At 41.2% G+C, this 14,101-nt stretch overlaps 1 protein-coding gene across 1 annotated transcript in view; it reads left to right on the top strand.

Moving 5' to 3' along the window:
- Positions 1–13,878: 13,878 nt before the first annotated feature.
- ITGA4 (integrin, alpha 4 (antigen CD49D, alpha 4 subunit of VLA-4 receptor)) overlaps positions 13,879–14,101 on the top strand; it is a 37,811-nt gene continuing 37,588 nt past the window's right edge. The window contains exon 1 of the mRNA XM_010569283.1: positions 13,879–14,091. Coding sequence (XP_010567585.1) covers positions 13,879–14,091 — 213 coding nt within the window. The remainder of the gene's footprint in view (positions 14,092–14,101) is intronic.

The following is a 14,101-nucleotide window of genomic DNA, read 5'->3' as shown; positions in this document are numbered from 1 at the left end:
TCACCTGTTATTTAGATGTTAATTAGATGATCTCTGTTTCATACAATTGAGCATACCTGAAAATCATTTACCTTTAGAATGTCTAAGTGATTAGACAGAGATCTAATTCCAGGATTTTTTTTCTTTTTTCATGTTTTGCAGGGGAAATCTGACTAACTAGAGACATCTTTACTGGTAATATATGGAGACCTCAGATTTCAAAGCTCATTCTAGTTTGAGTGAGATGACTAACAAAATTTTCATTTCCTTTTTCCTCCAAGTCTCCTTCCTTCCAAGTCTCAAGTAATAGGGGAGACATGCTTGATGCTGTTCATATACACTGTCCACAGAGCCTGGTCTCACTTTGATTGCTTATATTTGTTGCAGGAATTACTATATCCTTTCTCAATAGCACACTATTTCAGACACTTGTTTCATGCTTGGCCTGAAGCCACTGGTCTTTGTATTAACTTGAAGAGTCAAACCCAATGCTGTTCTTAATTTTGCTCATTTTCCATCTCACTACACATGCCCTGCATAAAATCCTGTATGTAGTGATTACTGATCCAATGGGTGTAGCCCAGTAATGGTTACTATACTAGTGGTTACTAGTTCCAATGGCTGTAGCCCAGCATCCTGCTGGAGCCCCGGGAGACCTAGACAACAGCCATACTCCTCTCTTCCTGCCAGTCAAAACTTCAGGACAGAAGAAAGGAAAAACCTAGTCAAACGTTAGCTTTACGATTGTCTCTACAGCAAAATAATACCCCAAAACATGGTTTTACTGATGAATGGCTGAGGTCTTTTCAGCACCTAATTATTTCTTCTTTTCAGCAATCACCTTGAGGACAGGATTTAACTTTGGATCTGCTGCATGGATCTGAAAGGGTTACATGTGACTTGTACTAGGAGTTCCTTACAGTTGTGGGACATAATATTTATTTTAAAGTTACTGTAAGCAGTGTGTTTCATCAGGCATTTTGTCCTGCTCTCTCTGACTTTCATCTGTTCAGGCCAAACATTTACTTCAGTCAATGATACTTTTGTGAAAGATCTAAAAGTGTGAGCCCAACATGTGGCTTGATGAAGTTAGAGTTCCTTCCAGTATGTTACAACGGTGTATCTATACTGCAAATGTAAAAGAAACACAGTTTTCTTCCTTCCTGATATGAAGAAAAAAGAAGCAATTTTGTAAGTTCCTTAACATGAAATAATGCAGGCCAAATCCTAGTACTTATTTAAAAGAATATGTCATTTACATCTTTTATATGGAGGGTTGATTTGATATTTAAAATTTTTCCAACATGATTTAAGTTAAAATGATTCTGACATAAAGATTTCAATATATTTCTTTAAGTATTCTCTATCTCTAATATTTCTTCTCTGTTAAATGAAAGATTCAGTGGCTACATGCTGTGGGCATTTCCTCTGATTTTTCAGAGTCATTTCCAACGCTATATGATTATTATATTTGTACGGGATAGTGATTATAGCATAAGAGATTACTGCAATACAATTATTTTTAGACTTCAGGGAGTTGTACATTGTTCCTGACTGCATCTGTTAAGATCCTGTAAAAACGAAGCCAGATGCTGCATGGTATGCAAACACTCTGAGTTGCAGAGATCGTATGTGGAAAGACCACAAAAATACTCTCTAAAAAGTAACTGTGATTATGATCAACATGACAGGCAGCTAAGATTGAATTCTGTCCATTTAAATTGCATAATCCACACAAGTTTATGGGAAAACTTCAGCTGTCACTGAAACTGGCCCTACTTGTGGCAAAATTGCTTTCAAATATTTAATGTCAGCAACCACTGCTGAACAGAAGCAAGCGGGGGGGGGGGAGATTTTAGAAAGATAAAAATATGTATCTACCGCTTAAGGAATGATTGAAAATAATTCACCATACCAGATTCTCTCAGCTAGTGTAAATCAGTCTAACTCCACTGACCTCTCATCCCCCGCCCCCATCCCTCAGGCATATACTATTTATCTTTGAGACATGGAATACAAGTCTGCAGTCTGCCTAACAAACTGTATTGCTGCATCTTAAAGTTTTTAATATATGATCTGCATGATTTACTGTGGTGTATTTCTCTATAGGTCACAGCTCATTATAAGCTCTGATGGCTGTTACAGCCTAAGATGGCGAACAGTTACTTACTCCTACACGTGCATCTATTGAAGTCAGACTCTGTGCTCAACTGATTAGATCCAGAGCTGCAATTTTGATCCAAATACCGGAACTATGCATGACACTTCCTTTGTGCTTTTGAATCTGTCCTTCAGATATCACCCCAGACTTAAACAGGCCTTTCTCTACTCCTAAGTAGCATAGCGCTTGCTGCATTGTCTCTTCTCAGTGACTATAGCTCTTGAAATACAGTTTGCCATGTTGCAGATTTTAAAAGATGCATAGGCACCAGTTTAAGCCCTTTCAAAGGACAGTATTTTCACTATCGTGGGTGTATGTGTGCATATACATCTGTATCTATAGCTACATCTATATCTACATTCTATATCTATCTTCTGCACATAAAGGACTCACTGCAGTAACAGACCCCAAACAATTAATGATTGTAAGTGAAATGTTTTTGTTTCCAGATGACTTTTTTCTGTGAAATTTTAATGCTAATACTTCTTTTTGCTTTATCTTTTGTATAAATATGAAAATGAAGGAAAAGCAACATCCCTTGTGAATAATTACCTATTGCTTATACTTAAGAGTTAGCAGGCATAAACAATGATTAATAGAAAAAAAAAGTTCATTTTAGAAAGCAGTTTCTACAAGAGCACACCAATAAAACAAGCTTCAGGGAACACTAACATTTGCACTGAGGTTTCCATCAGTCAGCTTGTTCCTTTAAACACAGACATTTGAAAAGCTGCAATTCTTTTCCCTCGTGGAAAGCAGCCCTTTACTACCATTAACTTCTGGGATTGTTCTATTCTTCTCTAGTCATCTACCATAAACTTGAAGTCCAACAGTCATTGCAGCTTCCTAATCATTTCAGAAGCACTGGATCTCCCTTTCTATGGAAAAGTCTCACAGAGATTTATTTAAAAAATATTTAGCATTTTATGGATATATCGAACTGAATGACCATGAAGACTGGACCCAAGTATCTTTTTTGGAGCAGAATTGTACTACTAGACTGACACACGTGGCTTCCTTAATTTCAAACACCAGACCCCCTGGAAATACATAAAACTAGAGCTATTTGATTTCACAGTCTTCATAAACTGCATCTAATGACATTTTCAAGATCTAAACCATGAAAGATGAACAAGCAGCCAACACAATGTGAATATTCAAAAAGCTTCTGAAAAAGGAGATGACACAAGTCCAAGTTTGGGATTTTTAATTTCAAAAAAGTAGACGTTACTTCATTTATGAACAGTTTGTGTACATGAAATAATCTTGGCAGTAAGAATGAAGATAAAACTGTTGTTCAGGTATGTTGCAAGAAAGAAGATGGCTCAGTTATTTTTGTTCTCTTCTTACATGGTAGGTTAATACCCATATAATTTTTTATATAAAATTGTAAGTGTTATTACATATAGCTTATAATGATGCTTAAATATAGGTGTGTTTTTTTCATTAGTACATCTTTTCACTTGCTCTAAAGCTATGACAGACCACAAAAAGAAAATCTGCCTAAAATAAGAAAAGCCTTTGTTCTAAAACTTATGATGCATTTTTATATCTCTAATCATTATGTAATAAATACTATGCTGTGGATTCTTCATTCACCTTATCTAAAACTGATACAAATTCACATATTTAGTACAAGATCCTCAGCCCTTTTTGAACTCTTCAATGCTCTGTACAGCCCAGGGAGGATTCTCAAGGGGAAGACATGATAGGGAAGGGTTATCAGAGGCAAGATCGCAAGGTATAATACTGAGCTTGTAATAGCTGTAAGCCCCAGGGAGATATTTGTGTAACCAAGAGCTGGATCCTTTGCTTATATATCATATAAGAAATTCCACATCACTTTAAAGTCTAGAAAAATCAAATAACGTGTGGTTTCTTACCACTTTGTTATGAAGAACTAGGTTGAGTCTTCTGCATGTACTAGACCTTGATTAAGCCTTCTTTCATCATGACTGTCATGGTAAGCTGTATCAAAAAAGTAAAAAAAAAAGCCAAATCAAATTTTAGTAAAGAAAGTTAAATAGAGAACATTTTCATGATAATATATAAATCCATTCACTTTTATCTTGATTATTGCCCTGAATATTGATTATACCTCAAATTTTACAGCCCTAGTCCCTTTACACTGAGAGCAGCATTGTGGAACTTTGTGGTAGCTTGACCTTGTCAGGCTGCCAGACACTCACCCAGCTGCTTTCTCACTCCCCCTCCTCAAACAGGACAAGGGGAAAAAGTATGATGAAAACCTTGTGGGTCAAGATAAAGACAGGGAGGTCATTTATAAGTTACTATCATCAGGAAAAGAAGAATTGACATGCAGAAAAATAATTTCACACCAGTTAAAATAGATCTGCAGAGTGAGAAACAAACACAAATTAAAACACCACCTTCCCCACCACCACAACTTTTTTTCCCGACTTGACTTCTTAATTCCCAGGTCCTCTATATACCCCAACCACGCCCTGGGAAATGTGGGGTTACTGTGAGTACATGAGTCCCTCTCTGCTTCTCCTTCCTTCTCACATTTTTCCCTGACTCCAGTTCCTCTCCACGGGCCACAATTCCTGTCAGGAGAACATGCTACAGCATGGGTCCAATTCCTGTCAGGATCACTTGCTACAGTGTGGGTTCACCAGGGCCACAGCTCCTGTCAGGGGAACTAGCTCTAGCATGGGCTGTCCAGGGCCACAGTCCCTCTCAGAAAAATCCGTTCCCATGTTGGCTCTCCAGGGCCACACTTCTTATCAGGAGTACCAGCTCCAGCATGAGCTCTCCACAGGCCACAGTTCTTGTCAGGAAGAACCACCTCCAGCATGGGCTGTCCAGGGCCACAGTTCCTGTCAGGAGAACTCTGCTACAGCGTGGGCTCTCCATGGCCACAGTTCCTGTCAGGAGAACTCTGCTACAGCGTGGGCTCTCCATGGGCCCCTGTTTCTGTTAGGAGAACCAGCTCCAGCATGGCCACAGTTCCTGTCAGGAGAACCTGCTCCAGCATGGATCTCCGTAGGCCACAGCTCCTGTCAGGAAAAATCTGTTACAGTGTGGGCTCTGCAGGGCCAGAATTCCTGTCAGGGTAACCTGCTCCAGCATGGGGTCTCCATGGCCACAGTTCCTATCAGGAAAACATGCCTCACTGGCTGCAGGGTGGGGTCCTCCATGAGCGGCAGTCTGGGTATCTGTTATGGCGTTTTCCTCTCCACGGGCTGCAGGGGAGTCTCTGCTCTGTCACCTGGGGTGCCTCCTCTCTCTCCTCCTTCCCTAACCCTGGTGTTCGCAGGGCTGTTTCTCATTCTTTTCTCCTTCACACCTCACTGCCTGTGCAGCGTTTTGCCCTTTGTTAGATCTTTTCAGAGGCGCCACCAGCTTTGCTGATTGGCCCGGTCTGCAGGGAGTCCATTGAGGAGCTGGCTGGAACCAGCTGGAACCAGCTGTGTCCAGCATGGGACAGCCCCTGGCCTCGTCCCACAGAGGACACCCCGCAGCTGCCCTGCTGCCAGCACCTTGCCACGGACACCCAAAACAACCTTTCAGTAAGGACTCATTAAAGGCATAACGGCTTCCATGCAAGGAGTTACGAATTAGGCCAAGCTTCTTCAACCTGGAGAAGAGATGGGGGAGCCGAATGTGGGGAACACATGCAGGACCTGGCTATACCCCTTGAGCCTTCCGGTGCAGGAGCTGGGGAAAACAAATACAGCTGGGGGAACCGGCTTCAAAATGAAAGCTAGGAGCTGCTACAAGTTCAGTCACTGAGTCTCTAATCAGGATATTCATGTATGAGCTCAACTTTACGTTCACTAAAATTCAGGGCTGTCCTACAGCTGAACACATGCTTGCATGGTCCTCCAGGACATGAGGGATTTTCTGAATCATTTGTGCTATTGGAGTTATTAAATAATCAGTTTCACTGTTCATTCTGCTTCTGTATAAACGTTTATGCATTTGGCATAAAATAACTGATGCGTGTCTTTACGGTTCTCCCCCACGACAAAAAAGATTAGCATGCTTAGTTGGAAGCAAACCACAACTACGTGGAAGACAGACATATTGCCTTTCCCTGACTTTTGGAAGTACTGTCTCGTTAAAAAGAAAAAACATGGTTTATCTTACCACTTCCTTAGGAAACCACTGATGTCTTAGAATTGTAATATAATATTGCTTTTATAGGAAGGCCCTTTTGCTGAAACTTTTGTTTATTAAAGCATCTTGCTTATTGTGCTGCTGTAACACACAATTGTTTTGGGGGTGATGTATTTTAGCAACAAAGAGCTGAATGTCAATATTCTTTGGTAACAGAAGGAGCAATGCAGTCGGGGTATTCACTTCTCAGTACAGACTATACTTTGGGGCACCTGCTCAGGTATGATAAGCACTCGCTGAAAAAGGAGAATAACTTTTTTCAGACCTGATGCCTATGTAAGTAGGGTGTGCAAATTTTTAGAATAAGTTAATGAAAGAGTATAAGACTATGCTATGAATGCTCCAGGTCCATTTTGCAACAGAAGACATACCCATGGAAATATGAGATTAAAATACGTATGTACATAGCTCATGCATGTATATTGGGTGTTAAGTCTGTAAAGTTTGCAAGTGCACAAAAGGCTAGATACATTTCAAATATGTCCAGCTACGATTACAACGTTTCAGAAAGAAATTGAGAATTAGGACATGTTAAAATCAAAACCTAAAAAAGAAAATATTCAAGCTGCTACATATAGTATTCTAAAACAGAGCCAAGACAACTCAGAGAAACTTCTCTAAGTAGGACAGCAGCTCATTGTTTCATTTCATTACAAGTTTATAGCAACAAGATGTAACATTGTTTATGGTGCCTATTATGTAGATCACTATACAGAACCCCCCCTAGGTAAATAGACATGGCCTACTTCAGCAAAAACCAGGAACGGTGACAACTAAGTTTACCTGTAAGTGGATGAACTCTTAGTAGTATATTCTCTACATAGTTTGTTTTCTGCCTAGTCTCAATACTCTTACATTTTCCTTGAATATGAGACTGTAATTTTAAAAAACACTCTTGCAGACGACATGACAATGATACTCGGATTGGTCTTGTTCCTGCAAGCCAACAAAAATTCTTTACATTTAAAATGTGAGGGTCTAAACTTTTATTGGACCTGATTACTATGAAATTGTAGAAACACAGCTAGTAAATAACTACTTATGAAGGTAATGCCAGTACCAAGGACATTTTAAGTCAACATTTTAACAACTAGAGCTCTGACAGCTTGCCAGAAAGTTTTTGTTTTCCCTAATTTTTAAAGAGATTAATAAATCAATGAAGATGCATTATGGGAAATGGATGGTTTTTGTAATCGTACTAAGAGCATTCATGGAAGGAGTGCTAGAACAACACTAATATACATACATAACGTACATAACAAGCTAGAATGATCTCCTTTCTTCATCTCCCCTGAAAAATTCCAGAAGTCTCACATTGTGTATGGCTATACAAAATCACTGAATTTTTACTGCCTTCTACCATAATTCCTTCTTATCATATTTTGTCCTGGATTTAGCTGTCGCTTGTCTTAGGCTTTTCTCTGCAACTCTGTTGATATCTCAGGGATGGCTCCTGGTTAGAGATGCCTGCTTCCATCCTCACATAGATTTGGAGTTTGTGAAGTAATAATTTCTGTGCATATCTAGGATTCTATGCTAGCATCAAAGAAATGACCAATGGATAAGATGTATTTCTAATATACTGTCTCAGGAAGCAGAATCATACATAATGATTATCATGCTTCATAAAGGTGGCCTGGAGTCCATATTCAGAGGTATGATCTCATTACGATGTTGTCTGATGAAGCACAGTATCACATCCTGGAAAATGTAAGTTATGATATCCTGAAGACAAGATTGAAATTGCACTGGCATTTCCTCCAGATGTTTCCTTTCAACAGTTCTCTTCCAACAACTGTTTTGGTTTGGTGTTTTTTTTTTCAAGAAATAAGGGGGTCTTACGAGTTTGTTTCCTATCTGAAACACAGCCGTTGTCACTGCTGAAAGAACATGCTCCGCACAAAAACAAAATCTTCATAATTTGGGGGCTGTTTTCATCGTGCTCATTTTTCCTATGGAGCCAAACACTTTCAGCCTCAGCACCATTTGACCCACAGATTCTAAACTATTAATTGTCTGGCTTTCACCAATCATCTACCATGTTTTGGTGGGGTTTTTTTTACAAATTATTAAAGAAAAAAAATAAAAAGAAAAGAGAGAGAGAGAGCAAAGAACACCCCCACTCCTCTCAAAATATTCAGTCATTCAAGTACCCTTGAATGGACACCTTTGGAAAATAACAACTATTAAGGCAGTCCTGTGTAACATAATGGTCTCATTGTATTGACATATGCGCATTCTCAAAGGCTGATACAAATTGAAACTATCATATGTCCAAGTGATTTTGATCTAGTGATGATAAGTGCTGTATAAATTCATACCTGAGTACAGAACTGATGCTTCTTGTCAGCAAAACTAATATCTGCTTTGGACTACTGTAGTTAAATAACCAAAGCTCGTGCTTTTAGCTTGTTCTCTGGTTTATCTTGCCTAGCAGAAGCAACAGACCAATGTTTAACTTAAAGTTACTTTGCAGCTAAGAAACAAATGTAGGCAAAGTTCTTAAGGATTCTGTTCCATCCCCATTGCACCCAATCTCTTCAGCAGACATGTGGAACCTATGGAAGAATAGAAATATGTTAAAACTAGAAACTCGCAATATCAAGAAAAGGTGAGGAATTTTTTTGTGGAGATAGTAATATGTCGAAATGGAAATTAATTGCATGAAAGGGTCGATTTAAAGAAATTATTCATTTTGAAAAAATGAAAACTAAATAATTTTTTATGTTGAAACTCTCTGAACATACTTATTTGCTTTTCATGTCAAAATAACTGTATCAAACAAAAAATATTTGTTTTAAAAGCTGAAAATAATGAAAAATCCTCCAACTGTGCTGATCCAGACTTTTGCAATAGAAGACACAGAGATGGCGTATGAAAACACTCTTTGTTTCAATTTGAGATGGGAAAGTTTCAAAAGCTCAGCAATTCCTTTGGGATGGGAAAAGAGGTTACTGCCCAGCTCCACTCAAAACTAATTATTTATGGTTGGATCTGACCTTGCAACTCAAAAATCTGAGACAAAATTCTAAGAAAGAAAAAGGATATGCAATGCATTAATTGCACATACATATATAATGATTAATTTCCAGTCTTACCTATCCGTAAATCAGAATGCAGTCATTAGTTAAGCTGTTGTTAACTGTAATGATCTATTGTTTGCTTCTCATAGTCAGGTTGCCATACTCATTGTCTGTATGATACCATTATAAGCTTAAATATTGGAAAGCTCTTTTGGAAAGACTGTCTTTACTTCACCCACACAAGTGTTCAAGGGAAGAAAAAAATTCTTTACAGTATTTCCTAAAAAGACATCACGTGAGCGTGAAGACATTATTTGCTGATTAAATGAAAAGCTTCTTCCTCTTTAACTGATTCTAACTGAAGTTCTGATCTCCAAAGAGAACGTAAGCAAAATGATAAAAATTAAGACCCTTGCTAATATTAGCTGCTTTTTGGTGCCTCAGACATCTGTGCTTAATTATACTTGTCAGTGGACAATATATCCTCTTCGTGCAAGCTCACATATATCTTACAGCAGAGGGAAGATGAAGTTTCTTGAGGAGAATCTTAGGGGTAAGTGTAACAGTATATTTGCCTTCTATAATTTCTCAGATGACAGTATATGAATAATAGACTTTTTGGCCCACTGCCATTGTTGGGGGGGGGGGGGGGGGGGGCTTACAGAAAATCAAGACATAGTTCTGGTCTGACCAAAACCCTAGATTTTCCATGTTTCGGTGAATTACAAAGGTTTAGAAAATTTCAGTTTGAAATACCAATATTTACGTACTTAATTTCAAAATGAAACTTTCAACTGTTTCTAATTAGGAACAGGAAATCAGCCTCGGATTGTTTTTATTTCTAATTGAGAGTAGATTTGGAGATGCTCTTCAATAAGCAGTGGTAGGCTTCCATGACACAAAGGAGACCAAGGACAGACAGAGCTGAAAGCAGGCATATGCACAAAGATTTTTAGGAACGTGTGCTTTCCCTTGTATTTGCAACACAGTGAAGCACTTGTGATCAGTTACCCAACATCAGCCCATACACAGGGCTTAATTTAATACAAATGCCTTCCAAGTTAGGGAATCAAAAAGGCAGTCGTACTGGTTATGCAGAAGAATGCTAATGACAGTCATTCAGAACCAGTATGTTCTTTCTGCAGTGATTTTCTTTCCTTTCTTCTCACCAGCGGTGGGATGTATTACAGGTAAGCAATGTTGACAGAGTGATTAAAGACTCAAACCATTGCTTTTCCCAAATTGAACAGCTATGGGGAAGGCAAGTTTTTTTCTTTCCAGTGACTTCCTTTCATACCCCTTCCAAATGCAAAAACTAACACATGAAAATCTCAGCAGTAGTTACTGCCTCATTAAATCTTGAAGGACCATATATGATCCTATAAAGAACTGTATGGTCACCTTGTTCACATAATGTTGTGTGTTGTCATTTATGGCACCAGTAAATCCGGTTTACTCTCATATAGCTCTTTTTAAGCTGGACCCGTCACACATAGGCAGCAGAGCATTTGGACCAAGATCCCTGAACTCCAGCAGGAGATCAATGCTGGGGAAATGGATTTCTGCTTCCATTTTGAGGTAGATGTGTAGGCTTTAACTTTGCACACTCTTGCCACTTCTAGAAAGTTAAGGCTGTTGCCTGAGAAAGCTCCTAACGCTGCAGCAGCAGCTTAAACCACCTTACGAATACAACCAATACAACTGGCCAGCCACACAACATATGCACTGCAAATCTGATCCAGGTTTGGGGGTTTTGCTGGTTTATTTTTAACCCAGATCACTTCTCTGACCTGGTTCACTGCTCAGACACAGAACAGTATCAGTGTAACAGAGGCAGCAGTATGACTCAAGAATGAGCAGCAAGAGATGAGGACAGTCAGATGAAGTGCACGCATCTGCTATAAAAAATGTTTGCCAAACTGTGGACTAATATACTTTCTCACTTAACAAACCATCCCAATAGCTCCTCTGAAATTGCCTTAGATGGTGAACCAATGTCAAGCAGAAGAGCAAGTCACTGTGATATTTTGCTTCTAGTGTTGCTAACTCACAGAGGACTATGGGAGATGTGCTGTCCAGATGGCATAGTGGCAAGATGTTTTGGGAAGAATTTCTTTTTATTATTTCAAGATAACAAAATATATAAAAATACATATTTTCTTTATAAATACGGGTTCTTGGCTTCCAGTGCTAGTTCCACCTTTTCTGCAAGTTCTCCTAATCCCTAGTAAAACTCAAGTTCTCTCTCAATTACAACATTTTGTCAGTTTTGTGTTGATTTTGCTCTCTGCCTGGTCGTGCACCTGATTGGTACTAAAAACCTCAAATATTTCTCAAAATATGGATTTCTCACACTCCGGTGGATTTATGTTCCACTTATTTCATTGATGCCTGGTGGATCATGATCGCATCTACTCTAGCGCAGTCTAGGAGACAACAGACACGTTTCCTCCTGACAGGTGAGGTACAGTACAGTTTTCATCTGCATCACATAAGCAGCTATTTATGTGCCAATAACTGAATCCCACAGCTTTACAATCTACCTTTTCCTGTCAGCTAGGATCCCCGCCACAAGCTCAGTGCCCTCTTTAGCAGTCTGGGGGCCACTAGACTGGAGGGTCTGTAAAGTCCCTAAAACCTTCAGCAGTATCTCTCTTTCCCTAAACTCACCCCCACAATATTGGTCTCAGGAGACTGCAACTTGTCCCTGAGGGTTAGGGTGGGGTTCTGTTAGAAATACAGCTGTCAAGAGATTGCTCGGACACAGTCACATGGCTCCTGCATCACCCATTTGCAAAATGGTAAGACTTAAGATAGGTCTTGAGGGAGAGCAGAAAGAACGGAGATGTTTAGGACATACACTTGTAAGGGAAAAGGAGTCTGGGAAACTGCTCCCTTCTCCGTCATTCAAGGGATGGAGCTTTGTGTCCATTTTTGTGAATAAGAAATGAACACAGGAATTGTAATGATCTCTTGGAGAAAAGCCTGAAAGTCCCCCCAAACTGGCAAAGCGGTTAGGGCAGTGGTGAAACAATGTTATGATTCCCACCAACTAAACCACAATTTAGCATTTCAGTTTTGAATCATGCTTGGTTTGCTGCTTTCAGAATGATGGTGAAAACTTCTTGACTGGTAGAAATGCAGACTCACAGCTGCTGTTGATTGTTGTAACTCCTTTGATGTCAGAAGTTGGAAGAAAGATGAATAGCAGCTGAGGAGCTGTTTAGCTCCTTTACACGAAATAGTCACTGCTCCACATCGGTGTGATCCAGGGAAGCCCTCTGATGGTTCTAGAGATGAGGACTTAAAAAAAGATACACTGCTGACTGACTGACAAACGTCAGATCTTGCAACGTGCTGATCTCATCCCAGGAGCAGCACATCTGCATGCACTTAGGATGACGAGATGTATCACTTCTGCATTGCCTCAGCATCCTGCTCTGGTAGTTGCTCGGCATTTTGCAGAAGTGTTAAGCTTCCCACATTTCCACCAACTGAATGGAAATTAAAGGGATTTTTACTCCAAGAAGCGTAAAATGCTGTGTTCTGAATTTTTATTAGGGGATGGTACTCTACCATCTCACAGTTATTTCTGATGTGTATAATATTCGATAGTTGAAATGATACTGGATTTGTCTTCCAGATATGGTAAGTAATCTTTGTCACTAAACTTTTCATTTTGAAGAAGTGCTTATCTTCAGTGAGGCAAGGTTTGTAGGTAGAAGTAACAGCCTTGATTTCAGTAGGCACACGATTCAGTAAGAGCTAAATCAAGAGTCAGTGACTGACTTTTGAAAACACACACAGTAAAGCTCCTCGCTAAGATCAAGGGAGCCTTTTCCAAGGCCTGCTAAATACCAGACCTCTTGCATGATACTCAGGTTTTTCTTTGTTCCCATGCTGTCTGGAGGAATGGCTGGTAACTTTGTCAGCAACTGAAGAACTGAACAGGAATATGAAAAAGTTACTCTAAACTGTAAAATAAGTGATGGGCTGGTTGTTCTGATTTCATGCCACGTGGAAGGAAGAAGTCATCAGCATGCGCAGGCTGGGCTCAGGACTGTCCTCTGCTGCTAGGGCACTGGTTTCAGGACTCAAATACCCCCACACCGGGAGGGGTGGGCAAGGAAGACCCCCTCAGTGCAACGACGGTGCGGGAAGGCTTACAGAACAGGGGTGGGATTGTTTTTCGAAATCTGAAAGGAAAACGCCAGCCTCACCGCACAGTTCCCCCCCCAGAAGACGGGTCTGCGCTTGGCTGAAGCTCCTCGGCTGGTGCTCAGGGGAGACGGGCTCCGGGAGCAGGAAACCGAACTAACTGGGCCCGGGCGCTGCTTCAGGGGCAGCTGGGGGGGGGAAGGCGGCGGGGAGTTCTTGGGGGAAGCCTGCTGGCTCTCCCTTCGTCCTCTGCCACCAAGACGCTCGCCACCTCCTCCGGGCCGCCCGCCGGCCCCGCACACAGGCAGCTCTCCCGCGCCGCCCTCCGGGCAGGTGTACCGCGGCTAGAGAGAGGGAGAGGGAGAGGAGACCCCACCCCAGCCCCTCGCTGCCCCGCCGGGGGCGGGGGTGGGGATGGCGGCGTCCCACAGGGCCGTGCCCTGCCCGGGGATACGGAGTCCTCCCGGGGGCCGTGCCCCCTGCCGCAGCACCCCCGTAGGCGCGGACGGGGCGGGGAGAAACCCGACCCTCGCCGCCTGGGAAGGGAGAGGGGGGCTGCCGCTGCGCGGGAGGAAGCGGCGCGGCCGAGCGACTCCTCCGCCGTCCGAAGGGGACGCCCCCGCCCCGGCCAGCGCGG

This window comes from Haliaeetus leucocephalus, unplaced genomic scaffold, assembly GCF_000737465.1.
Source record: "Haliaeetus leucocephalus isolate CR32 unplaced genomic scaffold, Haliaeetus_leucocephalus-4.0 Scaffold1, whole genome shotgun sequence".
Taxonomy (NCBI): domain Eukaryota; kingdom Metazoa; phylum Chordata; class Aves; order Accipitriformes; family Accipitridae; genus Haliaeetus; species Haliaeetus leucocephalus.
The sequence above is the reverse complement of the archived record's forward strand: the minus strand, read 5'-3'. Positions and strand labels throughout refer to the sequence as shown.